Here is a 21,192-nt window from a genome sequence, read left to right as displayed (position 1 = left end):
AGATAGATAGATAGATAGATAGATAGATAGATAGATAGATAGATAGATAGATAGAAAGATAGATAGATAGATAGATAGACAGACAGACAGACAGACAGACAGACAGACAGATAGATAGATAGATAGATAGATAGATAGATATATTAAGGTCAGAGCTGGATCTCCCAGCATGCTATATGGTCGTGGCGTGTGGCAGAGCAGGTCAAACAGCTGCTCCTCTCCTCTCCTGAGCAGCAGCAGCAGGAGACTTCATGCGAGCAGGCTTATACCAACGCTGTGGCACAGGGATGTCCAACAGAGTCGGTAACCTTTCACTTTCTGTCCAATATTGATTTGAAGGTCATCTTACACTTACTTTTTACCCTTGTTATCAATTTGCAATGGATATGTTAACAATATAGCAGCTCAGATCCTTTCAGAGTGCTGCTGAGAGTCAGATAGATACAGCGACCCTTTAACAGTATCAACAATCAACAATGTATTAATTCGTTGGTCGTCAACTGTTTGTTGTTTTGTTGCCCGTCGAAGCAACACTTAACAGGTGGACCACTGTTCATGAGTTCAATGCTGTATGTTGAGAACGTATGGCCATATGTGACACGTTCTAGTATTTTAGTCCGTTTATCGGGCAACCGATCAAAATGTTCAGACTTTTCTTTCGAAACACAGAACTACGTTTCAACGTTGTTGAGAATCACAACACAAATTCTCCAGTCAAGCGGAAATACTGCAACGCAATGGATTCGGTAAGTAATCCCCACTGCTACCTAGTTAACTATAACACTACTTTACATTGTTAGCAGGCTCACAAAACAAGCGAGTGTGTCACTGATTTTCAACAACGTGGAAATGTATTCACATTTTTCGAAAGAAAAGTCCGATCATTACATCAGATCCCGACATGCGGACCAAAGCATTAGAACGTGTCACATATGTCATGGACTTCATGGAGTTCTATGGTGTTTAGCATCATGGGTCCTTGCACCAGAAGGGTGGCTGTGCTTAATTCCCGAGGCTGAATCAGATAGATTCTCCAAATAGCCCTATAAGTGCTGGTCCTCCCTCCCATCTCCATTAAGAGGTTAGAGCTGTCAATAGGGCCTGATGAACTCTGGGGACCGGCATATTGATCTCACCACCAGAGGAAAGAGAGGGAATAGAGAGGAGGGGTGGTGGACGTCTAGAGAGAAGGGTCACCAGTATACAGTAGGTCCTCTCAGGGCCGGTCCTAGGCATAGGCGAACTAGGCGGTCGCCTAGGGCGCCAAATGCCTGGGGGGCGCCAAATGCCCCCCCCCCCCCCAAAAAAAACATTTTTAAATTTAAATAATTTTGTCTCTATGAATTTCATGTCTCTATGAAAATATGTCTCAGCCTACTGTCTATTTTTGTCTTGAAACCATTGTTACTGTTGAATGTGTGGGTGGTGATGAGGCAGTACTGGTGGCTAAATGTGGTGGTGGTGGTGGGGGAGGCGCCCCTAAAATTTTACCAGGGGGTGGCATCAAATCATACTCTTGCCTAGGGCACCTAAATGCCTAGGACCGGCCCTGGGTCCTCTAAGAGCATAGGGGAAGATAGACGTAGGGTATGTCAGGACCACCACAAAGCGACACAGAAACACTCCAGGAGGCACTCTCGAGTTGTGTATCAGTGGTGTCATTTCCCTTAACCGTAGTAGTTATCTAATGTTATCTGGTTAGCTGGTGAAAAAGGGACCAAGTCGGCAACCGGCCCGAATATGCTGACTTTTATTCTGAAAAATGTAACTCACCGAATCCATTGCATCGGCTTGATTAGCGAGTGTGTCATTGAAGCGAAAAATCTAAGCTCATTGTGGGTGGTGAGTGACTTCATTTATTTCGAATCACCTTTTTTAAAAGAGCGTTGATTCAAAACACGTTGTTTTACTGAAACGTTGTTGATAATCAACGACACACACACTCGCTAGTCAAGCCAAAAATATTGCAATGCAAATGGATTTTGGTGAGTAACCTTTTTCAGAATAAAAGTCTGAACGTTTGGTCAGTTGCCAACTTGTTCCCCCTTTCACCAGCTGTCGTCACAATTATCTTATGTTATCTAGCCACATTAGCTACATTCACCTTGCTTACTCGACCTATAGATGGCATCCATGGTGACAGTGAGACTTCTCCTGTTGTTGTTGTTCTTAGTGTACCGAACAGTTTATTATGCTATTTGAATCATACTGCTTTTAGTGTTGTAGTACTCGAGTCCAGGATTCGAGCATTCTCTTCTTTGGTGACTCGTGACTCGACTCGGACTTGAATACTGGGGACTCGGACTCGACTCGGACTCGAGATTTAGGGACTCGACTACAACACTGGCATCAACCCTGCGACTCCATAAGTCAATTGTAAAAGCCTGTCTTTTTATCTGTCTGTGTGGAAATGACTGAACTGTCACCAGAGTGTGCCGTACGGTCCATATAAGCAGAGTAAGCAGTGCTTACCCAACGAAAAAATAAAAAAGGACAGTGAAAATATTAAAATAAAAGTCCATGTAACCCGTTTGTTTGTTTTCATTAAAAGAGTCGTATTTTAGGTCCCAGGGCAGCAGGAGTCATTCATTTTGACGTTGCATTTTTAGAGCCACCTGCAGGAGTAAGCACTTCCTACTCTGCATTGCGTTACATTATAAGCACTTCTCTCTCTGCTTTCCCTCGCGTACATTCGAATGCGTGAAAATGTGTAATGTATTCATTCACCAAAATCACAGGCAACATGACAAGAGTTGTTTTTGTTTAGTTCATTTTTCTTTTTTTATAAAAAAGGATATAGAGCATTTCATTTTGACATCAACAAACCTCTCCATTTACACAGCAAAATAAGCCATAGAACCACACTGGAAACTTCACTCAGAGGCACAAAACAGGAATAATGGTACTGTTACTTCATATTGTACATCTGCCATTTTTCGTAAATCTTCGATTACCTTTACAGACAATCTTTATGTCATTGAATATTGCAACAATGGTAGTGGGGATAAAGAGGGGGGGGGGGAGGGGGGTACAGGTGATTGAAGAGGGAGGAGGCAATAGGGGTCCAGCCACTGACAGAACACACACACATCAATCAAACCGAGGGATTTAGAGAGAAGAAGAAGAAATCAAAACAGGACAACAGCACACCCTCCAAAAAACGACCACTATAGGAAACCGTACGGAACGACAACGGATGTGCAGACACCAATAGGAAGTGGAATATCAAGATATGGAGAAGGGCACCCCTCGCTTCAGGGACAGCCCAGCGTATCATTCTCATCTGGTGAGCAGCCCCCTCACAAACTCTTTGCATTTTTATCAAAGACATTTGTGTAAGGACTCTATAACTATATATATATATGAAACATTTTTTTTATCATGTGTCTTTTTTACATTTTTTTAAAGCACTTGTCTTTAGTTATTTTCTATAATTTTTATATCACAAAAAACACGATTTGAAACAAAAAACTGAAAAAAATACTATAGTTTACATGCTAGTGTTTTTCCAACATTTTTCAACATTTTTCAACGGTTGACAACAACTGTTACCATGGATTTATTGCTTTGTACACCGAGTATGGTTAGTGCTGTCTGCGGAGGTCCAGAGGGGAACCTCACAACAGAAGGTCCAGCAAATATCCCCTTGACAATGTAGCCCTCCTGATAAAACCCACCTCTACTCTTTACTTTTGGTTAATTGTGCAAAGAAATGGACACATTAGTAACAGTTTTTTAGAGACAAAGGACAATTTTGTGAAAGGAAAAAAAAAGGTAAAAGGAAAAGAAAAACGTACAAACTACGCCTTGATCCATGCATAAATACATTTTCACACATCTACATTGTGAAGTGCTGACTTGAGGTATGTACAGACAGACGGACAGACAGACAGACAGACAGACAAACAGACAGACAGTAAAAATCTGAGGATTTAGGTCCCTGTGACTGCTTGTGCTTCTGGCAGACTTTTAGAACCCAGTACAGTACATCTCTAGCACTCCCTGGCCACTGGTTCGACCCATTACAGCCTTTCGCTTTTGATTTGTCTAGGCCTACCTACTCGCACTGGAATGGTCAACAGATTTTTGAAGAGATACATACAGTAATGGCTATACTGTTACTGTTATGTTTATGCTCTGAAGTTACCTATTACAAAAAGAGGCATATGGATAGAACTCACTTGCCCACTCGCCTCATGGACTTCCTGGTCTGGTGACGTATACAGTAGTCACCCCTAAACAAGCCTGTCTATAGCCCAGACTCAGATAATCTTTCCCTTTTAGCAAAAACCTAGACTTTCTGAATCTGTAATCGATTCGGATTCTCTTTTTTACAGTAAACATAAAAAGGATGAGTTTCCCCGAAAGCTTCGTAGCTAAAGTAATACTTCATCTATTTTGAGAATTCAGGCCCACACTCCACACCACCTCTAGACCAGAAAATATGTTTTCATTTAGCAAAATAAGTCAATTCACGCAGATGAACTGACCTGCAAATATTGATTTTTAACAATTCTCTTGCAGCTTTCCAACTGGGAAATTGAGCACTAGTTAAGTTACAAAGCTTTTGTGAAGCTGACCCCCTCAGCTGACCCCCTTCTAGATAGGCCTGTCTCTATCCAATCCGCTTGCCTCAATTGTCTTCCATTGCATTGCACAGGCCTCCATACATCTGAATAGAATGCCAGCAAAACCGTGGACCTGGCCTCTCAATAATCCATGTGCTCTTAATATATCAGAACTCTGTCTTTAGTCACCACTGAATAACATTACATTTATACAACAAAGCATCTCAATAATGCATTGGTAACACTTTACTTGAAGTGACCAGGCATAAAAACCTCTATAATGATCATAAGAATGGCTGTACAGCTGAGTTGGGAAGGTTTGTAAAAAACCAAACGTTTACACTGTTACCAATTGATATAACATTGTTATAAGCATGAAATGGTAAACATTTGAATCGTGTTGTTCGAACATCTTTGCATCTTTCATGTAATCTTAACACTTTTACATAAGCCGGCAAAAGTTAAAAACAGAAGTCGCATAGACTCTCACAGCTCGTGACGATCATTATCTCATTCTTTAAAAACATTACCTTTATGCCTAGCCTCTTGGATGTGTTAAAGACACCGTTTTTTTTACAAACACATTATAAGAAAATAAAATCATATTGTGCATTTTAAACGACCACCCTACTCTCAGTGCATTCAGGAGAGAAATCAACGAGAAACAAAATGTCTCCTTCCTGGTTTAGGATGTGCTATAGTGACATTTCTTTTTACACTGCAATGGCTGGCTCGACAGGAAGTTGTAACAAGAACCAGTTGGTACAATGATCCAGGAAGTTAGTTACAGTAAAGTTCTATCTATATCTATGGGCCTTCTTCTACACCATGAAAAAGCTCTGATTGGATGAGGTGGAAAATGGTTTCACACGGTTTACACACAATTGCACTCCAAATAAATATATCTATAATTCATATGCATATTACATTTACAACCCGCCAATTTGATATGTGTATACATCTCTATAATATTATCTTTTTTAGTTGTACAATAAATTCTTAAAATCTTTTGAGAAGTTATTTTATCTTTTTTTGGGAAATGATGATGATTTTTTTTTTAGATTTGTGCAAACATACAACAATGGATTGTAGTAATCTTTAGTTTTTGACACTCAGTTTTTTTCGTCTAAACTCGCAAACACCTACAAAATAAGTCTAGGACCACCTGGGTGTGTGTCTGTCTGGCTCTAGGAATAGTCCTGGTCCCGCCTGTTGTAGCCGTACCCTCCCCCCTCGGCCTCCTCCTGGACATACTCCTCCTTCTTCTCCCAGCCGTCGGGCCAACCCCCGTTGGCCTGCGTGGTGGCCCCGTAGGTCTTGGCGGGCCCTCCGGCCAGGCCGCTGTAACTCTGGGTGATGTCGCCCGTCTCCTCCGCCAGCTCGTCCTCGTCGATGAAGCCGCACTTCTCGTCGCTGGTCGTCTCCGGGTCGGCCCACGGCTGCTTCTCTCCGGACGCGAAGATCCCGTAGAAGATCACGCCCCCATAATGCACCAGGGCGGCGATCAGGAACACGTACTGCCACTCCTCTCGGGTCTGGGGGTCGAAGGGGGAACGCAGGGCGGAGGGTTTTAAGGGTTTAAAGAATCCCACATTCACCCAGTTAATCCCAGTTAAATTGTGGTAAAGATACCAATAGAAATGTGCTATGGTTTTTGAGGTCGTTCATTTCAGGACTACTATATGATGTCAGAGATTAGCTTGTGTAGCTGTGTAACATTTAATTCTTTCAAAATACAGATATCACTTTCAAGTACTATTTATTTGTCAAATGTCTTAACAAATCGTCATGCTTCATAGACTTTCCAGAGGGAACAGGTTCTGTACCTTGTTTTTTGTCATGGCACCTACGATCAACGGGCATACCATTCCTGACAGAGTGCCCACGCCATTGGAGATGCCCATAAGGATACTGGCATAGCGTGGAGCAATGTCTAAGTGATTGACATTGAACCCTGTGATAGAGAGGACAATCAGATTGAAGCAAATGGCAGCAAAAGCACACATTAAAGGTGTGTTACATTAAAATCACACATTAAAATGTTTGTGTTGTGTGAAAATGAAGTACAATTGTATTATACTGTGTGATTTATCTCCAAAACAATATTTCCATTTTTACTCATTTAACCTTATCAATATGCATTTTAACAAATCCCTTGTGAGGTGCTTTTTAAAGGCCAATGTCTATTATGTGAAAGCATAATTCAACATATCTATATATCCCAAACAGAGAGAGATTTCAAATCATATTCATATCTTCTTAAAGTCATTAACATATCTAAAAACGTGGATATGAAGATATAACAGCAGTGAAACAGAAAGCACCAGCCATCTTGTGGCAGAGGGAGTAGCCAGCCAGCCATTCTCCTCCCCCACACAGAATGACTGAGTGTCCTGTGTACTGTAGCTGCACACAGCCAGCCAGCATGGCAGCTCTCCGGGGAGTATAGCACTGAATTATTAAATTCTCCAGGAGAAAAGCCCAAGAAAAACGAGCAGGAGTGTAAAAACCAAGGCCTGATTTGCCTGAAGCCACGGCGGGCATCAGCTGGGAAGATATTGGAGGGGGGGTGTAAGAAATTGAACGTTCCGTCTCCAGCAGAGCATTAGCGATGGTAAAGGCTTATAAGAACACATCTGAGGTTGTAAAAGGGTGAACGGTCCTTGTCGTTCCTAGACAAACTATAGCGTAGATGTCCGTATGTTTGTTGTTCTCTGTCTAGGCAGTATGAGGGAGTCTCCTGAAGCCAATTTTACTATTTAACCCTAACCCATATATTATACTACTGTACAACCTCCCCTACCCCTAACCATCTCCCCTAACCCTGCCACCCCCCTCCCTCCCCCCCTGGACATTGCTGCGTTACTTGTCCCCCGTTCGTTAACTCTGTGTTCTATGTTGCTCATGTTATCTGTTGCTTGTTCTTTCTGTGTCTTCTGTTTTTCCCATATTGTCAGCCCTGTCTTTGAGCCTCGGAAAAGCGCTAATATAAATACAATGAATTATTGTTAATTATTATTATTATATCTTAAAAAGCACTGACCTGATATTGCAAAGCCGCTGAAGCCCACCGCCATAACCAGGAAGGAGATGGCCATGCCTTTACTGTGGGAATACCCCACCACCAGCAGAAACGTAGCCTCCATGCCAAACCCTGCAGAGACAGACAGCCTGTTAGACACGTGCTAATGCTAGCCCAGGGGCAGGGAACTGTCACCGCACACAATTCAATTACCCACAATCAGCCCCAAACACACAGAGTTGGTCAGACACTATACGCCATTGTACGGACAGTAACAACAAGTCCTTCAGATAGTCGTCCCCTTATTCATATCAATAATAGAATTAGACATTTTATGGTGCTGGATAGATTTCCCTTTCATCTGGCAGGTTCACACTAAGATAAATAATCTCTCGCTCCTTCCGTAGGGTGTTATGTTATTTGGGAGTGCTGGAAGGGCCACTCACCTCCACAGTTCATGATTTTCCGGACCGATGTCGTAGACAGGATGTTCTTGCTGCGGAGGTGGTCGGCAAGCTGCCCTCCGATGGGGACGATGATGGTCATGACCAGGTGAGGCAGGGCAGACACCATGCCGACCTGCACACAGGGACAGGACCAGTTGCAACCAACATATAGATGCAAATATACACGTTCTAGTCTTTTGGTTCGCATGTCAGCAACCAATCAACCGTCAAAATGTTCTGACTTTTCTTTCGGAATCTACGTTTCAACGTTGTTGAGAATCACAACACAAACTCGCTAGTCAAGCCAAAATACTGCAACAACGCAATGGATTCGGTGAGTAATCCACCACTGCTACCTAGTTAACTATAACGCTACTTTACATTGTTAGCAGGCTCACAAAACAAGCTGTGTTAGTTAACGTGTGTTACCGATGTGTCACTGATTGTCAACAACGCGGAAATGTATTCACATTTTTTCGAAAGAAAAGTCTGATCATTACATCGGATCCCGATATGAGGACCAAAGCATTAGAACATGTCACATAATATAGTTAAGACCTGGTACAACATCACTTCACTCAATCCTCACCTAACAGTCCTTGACAGGCTGGCTGGAGCACTATCCTATAAGGATGCTCGACGGGTCTCACCTTGCTTATCTCAAACCCAAACACCTCCTCAAAGTAGGCCGGCTGACTGATGAGCAGCAGGTAGAAGGTCCAGCTCCTGCAGAAGTTGGCCACGATGATTGCATAGACGGGCATGGAGGTGAAGAACTTCCTCCAGGGAGTCTTGAATTTCTGCCGTGGAGGAAACCAGTGAAACATGCATGAGTATTACACAGAAGTGTGGGTGTGAGTGTGTGTGTGAGAGAGAGAGAGAGAGAGAGAGAGAGAGAGAGAGAGAGAGAGAGAGAGAGAGAGAGAGAGAGAGAGAGAGAGAGACAGAGAGAGAGAGAGGGGGGAGGGTCAGGGGAACAGAAATCAAAACAAGCCTGTGTAGAAACCGTATAGGGGGATCCTCTCCTAATTTATTATCAACGGAGTCGATTTGGGGAGCTGCTGTGCACTTGTAAAACTTTGAGAACTCTCTGACCTGATATCACTCAATATATAAGTAAGTAAATAAGTAAAGCTTTATTTATATAGCACCTTTCATACAAGAAATGCAGCTCAACGTGCTTATATATATGGCACCTGCTATCAATTCTGAAGCACTGAATCAGCAGAGGGTCAGATTGGTTAAGTGAATGTTGTTTAGATTACCCCCCGTCCCCCCTACCCCCCGTCCCCTCACCTCAGACGCGCCCATCAGGGTGGCGCTCTCCCCAATGCTCTCCTCGATGTAGGTGCGTTCCTCGATGGAGATGGTGGGGTGCACTTCTGGGCTCTCGTAGGACACCAGGATCCAGAACATGTACCATACGATCCCAAAGCACCCTGGATGGAGACACAGTCAGACGCTATGTGAGACAGAAGAATCCGGACAGACTACAGAAAGATGTGGCCTGGGGTGGTCCAGTGGTCTAGCACCGTGGTCTACAGTGCAGACTGCAGACATATACCCATGTCGGCATGGGTTCAAATCCAGCCCATGCCCTGCTGACATGTCCTCTCTCCCTTCTTCTCCTTACTTTCCTGTCTGTCTTCACTATATCTGTCTAATAAAATGAAAAATATGAGTGGGACTGCCCCACTCAGAAAATAAAAAGATTTACAGAAAGATGCAAGAGTCAATATCTGCAATTAGTTGTTGTGAATCTAACTAGTCATTCTAGGAGTCCAAGTGCTGAAACCCTATTGTTTTTATCGGTTTCTACTATCATCATGATTTCACTGTTGCTGTCTGAGATAATACAAACGATGCATCATGCTTGAGGCTTGATCTTTAAAAAATGCCCCAAAGACTAAACCCCAGTCAGAAAGGCCAACTGCATCTCGTCCAAAGAGATACAGTAATTATTGGAGAACAGGCACACCTAAACATTGGGTGAGAAATCAATACTCTAGCCAGCATGGGGAAATCCATTTGACTTTCACTGACTGTAGCCTACTCTCTGATGGTCTGGAGGAACATCTAGCTTTAAAAAGAGAATTGTCTATACAGCAACGTGCATTCAATGTCACATTGGTTAGAATGTGATATCAATCTAAGGAGTACAATGATGTTAACTAACAATGCTGATTAATACAGCACGCGCACACACACACACACACACACACACACACACACACACACACACAGTACCTTTCCATCTTACCATAGATATAGAATACAGAGGACCAGCCTGAGTACTGCACCAGGTATCCAGCCAGAGGCATGGCTATGACAGCACCAGCATAGGAGCCTGAGGCGGGGGGAGGTGGTGAAGGGGAGGAGAGATGGGGGGGGGACAGAACAAGGTTAGAGGAGTAAGATGAGAGGATGATGAACGGAGGGAATTTCGTGACAAAAGGTACCGGTAATGTGGATATGACCTCAAATATCTGCTGTGAATCTAAATGATGAAACAGTGGAACATTTAACGTGAAATCAATGTATTTAGTGTTGTCTTGGTTATCAGAAACACTAATACTGTATTAATGTCAATTAATGTCAATGTTGAGGAACCAAAGCCAAAGAATTTGACTCTTGTGTACTTCTGTACAGTAAGATGTAACAAAAGCGATTCTGATTCTGATTCGGTAATACCATACAATCATCACAGACTAAATCAGCACAGCTACCTCCTCCGCCTTTACTACCATTGTGTGAGAGGTAAAACAATGGACAACAGCAGACTGCCCACTATTCCCAGCATGACATTTACATTTACATTTTTGGCATTTAGCAGACGCCTTATTCCAAAGCGACTTACAATCAATACATTTGAATACTAAGCATGTGAATCATCAATCCACCAGTCGTAGCAGGAAGAGTAATCCAGCTCAGGCCCGGGGCCATTGATAGCAGGAAAAACCTTCTTCTATCACCTTCTTCTAAACCTAGTTTATTTTTATTTATTTTTACACTGGAGAAACAGAGAAACAGTACAAGGGGGGCAATAGAAGTTTTTAGGGACACAGTAGAGGGGAAACCGGGTGTCTTTAGGAGACGCAGTACTGAGGGGCAGAAGATGTCTCAGGAGGAGCAGTTAAGGTGTAACCTGAAGAGATGGGTCTTCAGTCTACGACAGAAGATGGGTAGTGACTCTGCAGTTCTGACAGCCGTGGGAAGCATGAGTTGTGAACATCATATTTACCACAGAACGAGGTGGTGGCCAGGCGACTCCTCTCCAGCGGAGGGGCCCACTTACTCCAGATCCCGTGGCAGGCCGGGTAGGTCACCCCCTGGACACACAGCACAGACACACACACTGGACTACTGGGATCGACCAATCACACTGGTGCATTTCTAGAAGAACCATCGTGGTTATGAAATTAGCTAGACATTACAATGGACTACTGGGATCGACCAATCACACTGGTGCATTTCTAGAAGAATCATCGTGGTTATGAAATTAGCTAGACATTACAATGGACTACTGGGATCGACCAATCACACTAGTGCATTTCTAAAAGAATCATCGTGGTTATGAAATTAGCTAGACATTACAATGGACTACTGGGATCGACCAATCACACTGGTGAATTTCTAGAAGAATCATCGTGGCTATGAAATTAGCTAGACATTACAATGTCGGAGATAGCTAGCCACACACGTCTGACAATCCAGCCCTGTAGTCTCATAGCACTTCCCTCGTTTTAAGCATTTTAAGCAATTACTGTATGTGAAACAGTAACATAAATACTGTACGAAAGGTTGCACAGACACAACCTTTCCCAAAGAACAAGCAAATGTGCTGAGTAGAGATGACACGCATTGCTGTTATAAACTGCAGGCCGCCATTGTTTCAGAATAACGAGATAAATTGGAAACATATGTCACCAAATCATAATGGATTGCAGAGGTGTCATCTACCCAGACTGCCAATCTCATTCCCAACAGATTCTAATATATAATATAGCCTACATATTAACTTAACCATGGTTGTAAATCAGATATGACCACAAACCAAACCCAACATTCCCTCCCTTCATTGCTTTCCTGATTAACATTTATAACGGGAGCCATGCTCTGCAAATTGGGACTGATGAGCTACTCGTAACACAGAACGTGCTGCTCCCATTAACTTCAGATCAGCTGCTAATTAGAACAGAGCTGATATTGGAAGATACTATGTGTATGGACATGCTTGGAAGAGAGAGACATGATATCCCATTACTAATATCTGTAGAAGCTATACAATGCAGCATGCAACCACCAGGTCCTCATATGTACGCTCATATACAAATTACTTAATTAAATATCGCACTTAGGCAATGCACTGAAGCATGCTATTGGGGTGTCATCCAAAAGGCGTTTGTGGAGACAATGAACAAGCTATAAGCAGAGAAGCCTTGGCTTTGTCAGATGACAACTCATTCAGATGGAAAAAAACAGCCAGCTTAGCTATACCCTCTAAGTCAGTCTCAGCGCAGCAATCAATGCTAATCAACAGCACAAGGTGTTCCCCACCGTCAGAGCCAGGGAACATTAGGGTGATGTAGTATGTTTTGTAGCTCAGTGGCCTGAGTATCAGTGTATCAGTGTATCATACAGTGGATAGATAACCTGAGCCTCTACTACACACTATCAATATCGCAATGTTTGACTACAGGGCAGCATAATGTCTGATAATGTGTCATGTTTCACTAGTAGTGGATTGATGAGCTGATGGATCAGCATGTTGCCTTTGTGGATCTGATTCTGTCTAGACCAGCAGTTTCATTAGAACGTCGTTACTACACTCGACACTGTATCCAGCAGGTTACGGCTGGGGGTCACAGAAGACATCCCCACAAACACCCTATATAGATCGATACAATAGTCTCACTCACATTTCCCTGAGCTGCATAGCTTGTTATTGTTATGCAGGCACTTTTTTTTCACTGCATGCCTTATAGTCTAATCACAATCGAAATGACACGAAAAACATTGTAACAGGGCCAGGCCGACTGTATCTGAATTAAAATCAAATGTTTTGATAATCCGGAACAATATTATTATAAGGCCGATCATTTGCATATAATAAAGAAAAGCTCTCAAAGAGAGGCATTTGGCACAACGCCATTGAACACATTGAGCACTTACCTCTACAAGTCCTTGAAATATCCTGACCAGGATGACGCACCCATAGTGTGTTCGTGCTGCTGAGGGGATGAGCATGTTGAGCGTCGAGGTCAGGAAGATAGCCAAACCGAAAACCCTAAATGTCACAGAGAGAAGAAACGAAAATCACATGTCAGTGTCACTCATACTGCCTCGTAAAAAATGCATTTGATAGAAATGGTTCTAAATAGGCCTACATTTATTCCGGATACTGAAATCATTTGAGGTTATTTTTATTAATGTGTCTATTATATTATGGTGGTCTTTCTGAATACATTCAGAAGAGATCCATCGAACATCTCACATTCTAGACTCGTTTGCGAGGTGGAATTGAGATGGATTTAGACCTAAGCTACTCAACGACATTGAGTCTTTCTCTAACTGAAATTACTGTTGTTTTTATAATATACATATATATTGGCCTGTTACTATTGTTATTTTTCCTATCATTATCATTAAGATTAGGCCTATAGGCCTACACTTATTTATTTTTTAAACTATGAAATCGGCTAATTTGATTTAGCCTATCCAATGCGGGTTTTGTTATATTTAGATTATTTTAAAGCTGACCATGCAATCACCGTTGGCAACTCGGTGTGGGGAGAAGGAAGGAGAAATGAGAGAGATGAAAGGGAAGGAGTGCCGAAAGCAGACGGTGTTGCTGGGAGCGCAGCTGAGCCAGGCGGAGGTCACCCCAAAAATGAATAACGCAAACGCAGGCTGGTAAACGCGCACGGAGGTCGTTTCTCATTTCTGTCACGTCTCGTGCACGTGCACCCCTAGAGCCCCACCCCACCCCTGTCACGTCTCGTGCACGCCCCCGCGAGCCCTGCCCCCCCCCACACACACACACACACACACCCCGAGACCCCCACCCCACCCCTCTCCTCGGCACGCGCCGGGCGAGCTCTAATCCGATTGAGGCGACACTCTCTGGCGCACGAAACAGGTTCATTCGATCCAACTCAGTGTCAATCAAATAGACATGAATAGACAATAAACATGTTCAGTAGTGTGAATTAAAAGAAAGTAATCTCCTATAATTACAAGACCGTGATCTCAGTTAAGTCTCGTCTGAAATTAAATCAAATGGACTATGGAGCGAAATCAGTTAAAATCTGGCTATTTTCTTGGTAGCTACGGCCTATTGTTTATTGTATGCATTTGTTTAATATTATAACTACTTGAAAATGAAGCTGAATGTAGCCTATACATAATGGGCATACTACAACATAATATGGCCCTACAGCCACGGCACTATCTTACGTTAATTGTATGTTTAGGCCTATTTTATAATACATCTTCGTCTATGGTGTCAAACTAGCCACAGAATTACAATGCTCGGATTACAGTAGCCTACTCAAACTCATACGAATGCCTGATTTTCAAAACGGGTTCATCTGATGGTTGTAACCAAAAATAGAAGTAATACTGAATTAACTAATGTAGCCTACATCCATGTAAATCCATTACCAGCAATAATAAAATTAAACGACAGAAATTGTTATATTGCATGTACCTTACTGCAATAAATACCCGTAAATAGAAGTGTAACTTCTTTTTTTCTATGTTTTTCGTGTCCTCCAATCACCCGCGGACTTGATCCTTGGACCACCCGAAGGCCGGTTCCGACCCAGGGCAATATCTCTGACACCTCAGCTATAGTACATAGAGAGAGATTTGCATGTAGCCTACATTAGTTAATTCAGTATTATTTCTATTTTTAGTTACAACCATCAGATGAACCCATCTTGAAAATCAGGCATTCGTATGAGTTAGGCCTATATAGTATATATATATATATATACAAATGTATATATATATACAGCATCACTGCTGCAGGACACATGACCCTTATTTACACATGTACCACGCCTGTCCTGTGCAGTGAGCTCAGTGAGCACAGCCCTTGGCGACGAAACCAAGGCTGGTTGCCATCATGCCCTATGAATGCAGCACGAGATTAGACACGGTGGCCCCCCCTGGGACGTCATTAACAAGTGGCAGGAGGCCCTGTGGACCGTGTGTGTGTGTGTGTGTGTGTGTGTGTGTGTGTGTGTGTGTGTGTGTGTGTGTCGCCCTGTGGACCGGGGTGGGGGGGGACACGGTCACATCTCAGTGCCAGGGTCGGTTGCATTGCCTCGGTTCATTGTGCATTAATGGCGGCAGCCATGGCAGTCAGTCTCTCCTAGCCTCCTGTCTACGAAAACCTCCTTGGTCTCATTAGAGCTGTGAGCTGAATCCTCCCTTCCATTTTTTAATTACGTCGAAAAATAATCGTTAAGGTTTGAGCCGTCTAAATCTAAATAACCTGTCTGTTTTTTTTTGTTTACCGAAAATATGCATAGGCCTATATCTGGCCGTTTAAAAAAAACAAGCTTGTTTGAAAAGACGTTTGCTACCTCGTTATCATCCATGGAGAACGAAAAACGAGATAAATATACACAATATACATATATATATATATATACACAATATAGGCTTTATGTTTATGTAGGCTTGGATTGTTTTCATATCAAACAGGGTTTGAAGGGTTGTGTCTTTTTTTTGGGGGGGGGGGGGTTTGAACAAAAATGAATAAAACAGCAACCAATTGCATTCATACCACGGTGATGCAACTTAGCAATAAATTGAGTAACGAATAACTCGCATTTGAAATGTGTTTATATAGGAGCTTTGCAGTGAGAGATGAATGTATAGCCCTGTTAGCTGAGACAGAGAGATGTAGAATGTAGGCTGTCACCTGTTCGCTGCCAGTCTGGAGCAGATCCACCCTCCAGGGATCTGCGTCACGATGTAGCCCCAGAAGAACGAGCCGTGGATCATACCGACCTGCTCTGGGTCCCAGTTAAACTTGGCTTTCTAAGAAATGAAACAAAAAACAATTACGTCAACCATTAGCCTATATTGATGCCGCCTAAAATATAATGATCTTCATTCATTCTCTCTATCCATAACATCAACAATATTGCATTGTAATTTGTAGCCCCCTGGAGACAAAATCCAATCAAATATTAATATTTTGAGAACCCTGAACTGTCATGCAGAAAACATCAACATAGAAAACAGACTATAACAGAATATAGCCTTTTAACAAATGACATTCAATGCAAATCAACTTGTTCGAATTGGTGTTGTGCTTGCACAGATGCACAACAACAGCACCTTGGAACATATTTTATTTGAAAGAGAAAAAGCTGCATATTATGTATTCAGAGACAAACAAATAGGCTCTAAATCCCTCCATCAATGTTCCACAATGGACACCGTGAAGAAGTCATGAAGGATTTTGAGTGCTTTGTGAATGTTGGATGTGGAAAGGGAAAGGGAGAGAACTGGGTTGGTTGCAGTTCAACCTGGTCTCACACGGCAGACGTCAGGATTCGACGTCTGTCCATCGCATCCAAACGTCGAATTCCGACGTGAGAAAACGTCGAATTCCGACGTGACATTGGGGTAGCTCGTTCTGAAAGCGCAGGGGTGCGCCTGTTATGTGCGCCTGTCGGGGCTTCTCTCGGGATTATTTTGAGATACAACCAACGGAGAACAGATTTTAATAACAACAGCAGAAACAGTTGTCATCTTCACTGTTTTATTCGCTGTCAATAGGCCTATCAAACTAGGCTATTTTACAACCCGACGTTATGGTCAGTGCGCTTCAACGTTCATTCGGTCGGATCTATTCATACAACAAGGGACACAGCACTTTCCCGTTTTCCCCATATTGTCAGGGTATTTGAGCCTCGGAAAAGCGCTATATAGATAAATATAATTAATTTATCAAAGTGGGTGTGGCTTAGACAGTTAGGGGGAGTGGCTTGTATCAAAGTGGGAGTGGCTTGTATCAAAGTGGGTGGAGCTTGTATCAAAGTGGGAGTGGCTTAGACACTTAGGGGGAGTGGCTTGTATTAAAGTGGGTGGAGCTTGTATCAAAGTGGGTGTGGCTTAGACAGTTAGGGGGAGTGGCTTGTATCAAAGTGGGTGGAGCTTGTATCAAAGTGGGTGTGGCCTGTATCAAAGTGGGAGTGGCTTAGACACTTAGGGGGAGTGGTTTGTATCAAAGTGGGTGTGGCTTAGACACTTAGTGGGAGTGGCTTGTATCAAAATGGGTGTGGCTTGTATCAAAGTGGGTGTGGCTTAGACACTTAGTGGGAGTGGCCTGTATCAAAGCGGGAGTGTCTTAGACACTTAGGGGGAGTGGCTTGTATCAAAGTGGGAGTGGCTTGTATCACAGTGGGTGGAGCTTGTATCAAAGTGGGAGTGGCTTAGACACTTAGGGGGAGTGGTTTGTATCAAAGTGGGAGTGGCTTGTATCAAAGTGGGTGGAGCTTGTATCAAAGTGGGAGTGGCTTAGACACTTAGGGGGAGTGGCGAAGTTTCGGATCTCTAGTTGACTCAGGAGGAAAGTTATCAAATTATGGCCACAGGGGGCGCCACACCGAGTCGGGGGTTCCATATGTCTCTCGGTGGGGGTTGCGACGCTAAAGTCCTTTAACCTTTAATGTCACACTAGGCCGAAAAGCCTGAATTAAAGTGCTGGGGTACGTTTGGGCCCAGGGAACGGGCTGCGAAAGAGTCACACTCACCAAACTTGACACACTCCTTCCCCTTCATGGGACATTGTACAATTTCAACTTTTACCCTCCTAGGCCATTCCCTAGAGGCCCTGCACGCGACGCGGCGGAAAACTGTAGGGAGGTTCTAGTGCTTGATTGGAAGTGCCGTTTGGAAAAAGACATCTTCTCACACGTACAGGCACACAACAACTACAACATGTTGCATTTTCATGCCATTAGGCAACTTGCTAAGAGAGACAGAGAGAGAGAGGGAGAGAGAGAGAGTGCACCACCACACCTCCGTGATGATGATCTTCCCGTCCCGGTGGATGGTGCTGTTGTTGACCATGCCCACGATGGCCACGCCCAGGTTGCACCGGATGCCGAACGAGATGCAGAAGCCCAGGCCGCTCATCATGGCGATGATGTACCGACGGGGCAACCCGAAACACGAGCAGTCCACCAGGGGGGGCTTCCTCTCCACGGCCTCCGAGGGACGTCCATCCTCCGTCAGCTCGATCACCTCGCCACCACCTTTCTGTTTCTTCTCTAACACCCTGCATGCAAACAGCCAAAAGTTAAGAAATGAGAAGCGTCATTCATAAGGCATCTCATTTTCCTCAGTTGAGCATGCAAAAAAAAAGAGGAAAATTAGGCCTATAGCTTATCAATATCAATGGCCTATCGAATATTCATAGATAAAGAATGTGCGTTGTTCAAAACACCCCACGTTAATAATACATGTATTTTAGTAGCATATATCTAGACAGTGTGGCCAGGTATAGGCTATTCTATAGCTAGTCTGTGAAAATGTCAAGCCAAAGAAAGGCCTCCAAAATAGGAGTATTTTGAACAATCTAGGCCTATTTGAATACATTCATAGGGCCAATTTGTCATGTACTGAAACGTTATCTGCCTATGTCTATACATGTAAAAAAAATACTGTGATAACCTGTTTTTATGTGGCTTGAGAATATACTATAGGCCTCAAGACCCAATCGACGGGGGCGCTATTTGGGGTATAGCCTCAATTACATCCAACATCAGCGCACAAATAGCTAGGCCTCTAGCTGTTTTTTTTCCTCAAAACAAAAATATGTCAGCAAAATAAAAGTCTGTGAAATGAATGAAGGCATATAGAGGCGTATATGCAACCTGGTCTCACACGGCAGACGTCAGGATTCGACGTCTGTCCATCGCATCCAAACGTCGAATTCCGACGTGAGATTGGGGTAGCTCGTTCTGAAAGCGCAGGGGTGCGCCTGTTATGTGCGCCTGTCGGGCTGCACTTGCATTAATTAGTTAGGCCACATTTTGAGATACAACCAACGGAGAACAGATTTTAATAACAACAGCAGAAACAATTGTCATCTTCACTGTTTTATTGCACATAACAGGCGCACCCCTGCGCTTTCAGAACGAGCTACCCCAATGTCACGTCGGAATTCGACGTTTGGATGCGATGGACAGACGTCGAATCCTGACGTCTGCCGTGTGAGATCAGGCTGATATATGGTACCACATCCTACGAAACCATGGAGCTCAGCTCAGACGAGGCGCCCGTACCGCATTGCAGCAACCCACTCTCACCTTCACCCTCATTTGCATTCACCAGGATTGGGCCTCAGTCATTCATCTCTCACTCTCATGCTGTTTTTCCAGACACATTTATTACGGTGTTACATTCGTTACAGTTTGTCAAGAGTGAGCTTTTTGATGTTTCGTGACGTTAGAATTATAAGGTTCTATCTCATTTTTTGTCAAAATTGAGTTTTTTACATAATCTGATCCATTAGGTGTTTATTAATGCCTGTGTGGTGTTATTTTGTAAAATGTTGAAATTTTTTAGTTAGAAATTCATAAAATACAAAGGTTCCATCTCACAAAACATAATGGAATGTAAAAACGTTGACGCTCAATATCTCTGAACTACCCTAAACGGAGATAGAACCTTATAATTCTAAGCTCACGGTTTGTCAAGACTGAGCTTTTTGATGTATAACAATATATCATATATTTTAAAACGTTCCATGTAAATCGAAAGTTTCGTGGGAATTACAAAGGTAAAGGTTTGATCGAAAGCGTCGGTATGGTAGTAGTATAGGCCTAATATATATAGGCTATAATATACCTATTCCATTTTAGATACATACAATAGACGATATACTAATCAGCCACACAATGTTGGGCCTATTGTTGTTGCCTATAAATGTTTATTCTCCTAAATAAGCCATATAACATAGTTGGTTTGAATATAAAAAATAATTAAATTGTGTCATTTGACATGTTATGGACATCATTTTCGTTTTGCCTAAAAGGAAATACAATGTTTTACTAATAAATACATGTACAAGTGAAACTCCCATTTGACATAAATAAAGCCTTGTCAGGAATTAGTTTTGTTTTGAATGGGCAAAATGTACCACACAAACGGTAAATATAGACCTCTATAGCTAACCATAGGTTAAGAATCGAAATATCTTGTTGCCAAAACGAAATACATCAATTTGGGACACCAGATGATTGACACTAAGCATTATAAGCAGTATACAGCTACAAAAACATCAGATTTTAGGTCCAAATGGAGCCTGGAGGAATCTGTTTGACATTTAATATTCTAGAAATAAATCCATCACTATGCTGGGTGCGTAAGTAATCAAACGGATTCTCCCATGCACACAATGTCACCATTTTGCCTTTATGTGAAATATTAAAGGGATCTACGACCCCCCCCCCCCTTTGAAGCGGGGATACAATTCGGTGGGTGTATCTGATCGAACAAATACGTGTTAAAGCCCACATTTTATTCGCAATAATCTTTAAGACAACGGTGCATAATGGACTCTTCATCTTTCCAGATGCCTCAAATTTCATCCAGCTTTTTCCATCACCAGGTTATGCAGAATTACATAATTTTCCCAGTGCTATAATTAAGTCTATTAGAGGCGTGACCACAGACAGCAAGCTGCTTGAGAAAAAAAATCACGAACAACTTATCGTCATAGGAACGTACTGTACCATAATGTACCTTCATATCATATGCCTCCAGAAATAGACCTATACAGGATATTAAAAAATCAATCAATGTTGGATAAAAAATATGAGTTGACATGCCCATTACCTGTACATGTGGCCCAAAGTCTTCCCAGCAAATTCCTTCACCCCCGCCGTAGCTCGCGTCTTCACGGACTCCATGTCCAAATTTGATGTTTTTCAAAATTTCCTCTAATGTTTAAGCATCATGTTACGGTTTGCAAAACGAACCGAACCGAACCGGCGAGTGGAACAATGTAAGTGAACCGGGATTCTTTGATTAGAAAAGCGACAATGAACGATATCAGAGACGTCGAGACGCGCCGTAAAAACGCTTCTACATGTGGGAGAAATCAGATGAGCTCTGCCTCCTCATG

At 42.8% G+C, this 21,192-nt stretch overlaps 1 protein-coding gene across 1 annotated transcript; it reads right to left on the bottom strand.

Annotated features, from left to right (window-relative positions):
• Window positions 1–5,755: 5,755 nt before the first annotated feature.
• On the bottom strand, window positions 5,756–20,977 carry slc17a6b (solute carrier family 17 member 6b; the record flags this gene model as incomplete). Its single annotated transcript, XM_080528296.1, has 12 exons — window positions 5,756–6,103; window positions 6,395–6,522; window positions 7,612–7,722; window positions 8,037–8,169; window positions 8,687–8,836; window positions 9,333–9,475; window positions 10,297–10,383; window positions 11,278–11,365; window positions 13,209–13,323; window positions 15,970–16,088; window positions 18,081–18,339; window positions 20,904–20,977. The coding sequence occupies 12 exons, from the start codon at window positions 20,975–20,977 to the stop codon at window positions 5,756–5,758; spliced, it is 1,755 nt and encodes a 584-aa protein (XP_080384422.1).
• Between the last annotated feature and the right edge of the window lie 215 nt (window positions 20,978–21,192).

The sequence above is a fragment of the Nansenia antarctica genome, assembly GCF_963989245.1.
Source record: "Nansenia antarctica genome assembly, chromosome: 4".
NCBI lineage: Eukaryota > Metazoa > Chordata > Actinopteri > Argentiniformes > Microstomatidae > Nansenia > Nansenia antarctica.
Note: the sequence above shows the minus strand (reverse complement) of the source record. Positions and strands in the feature narration are given on the sequence as shown.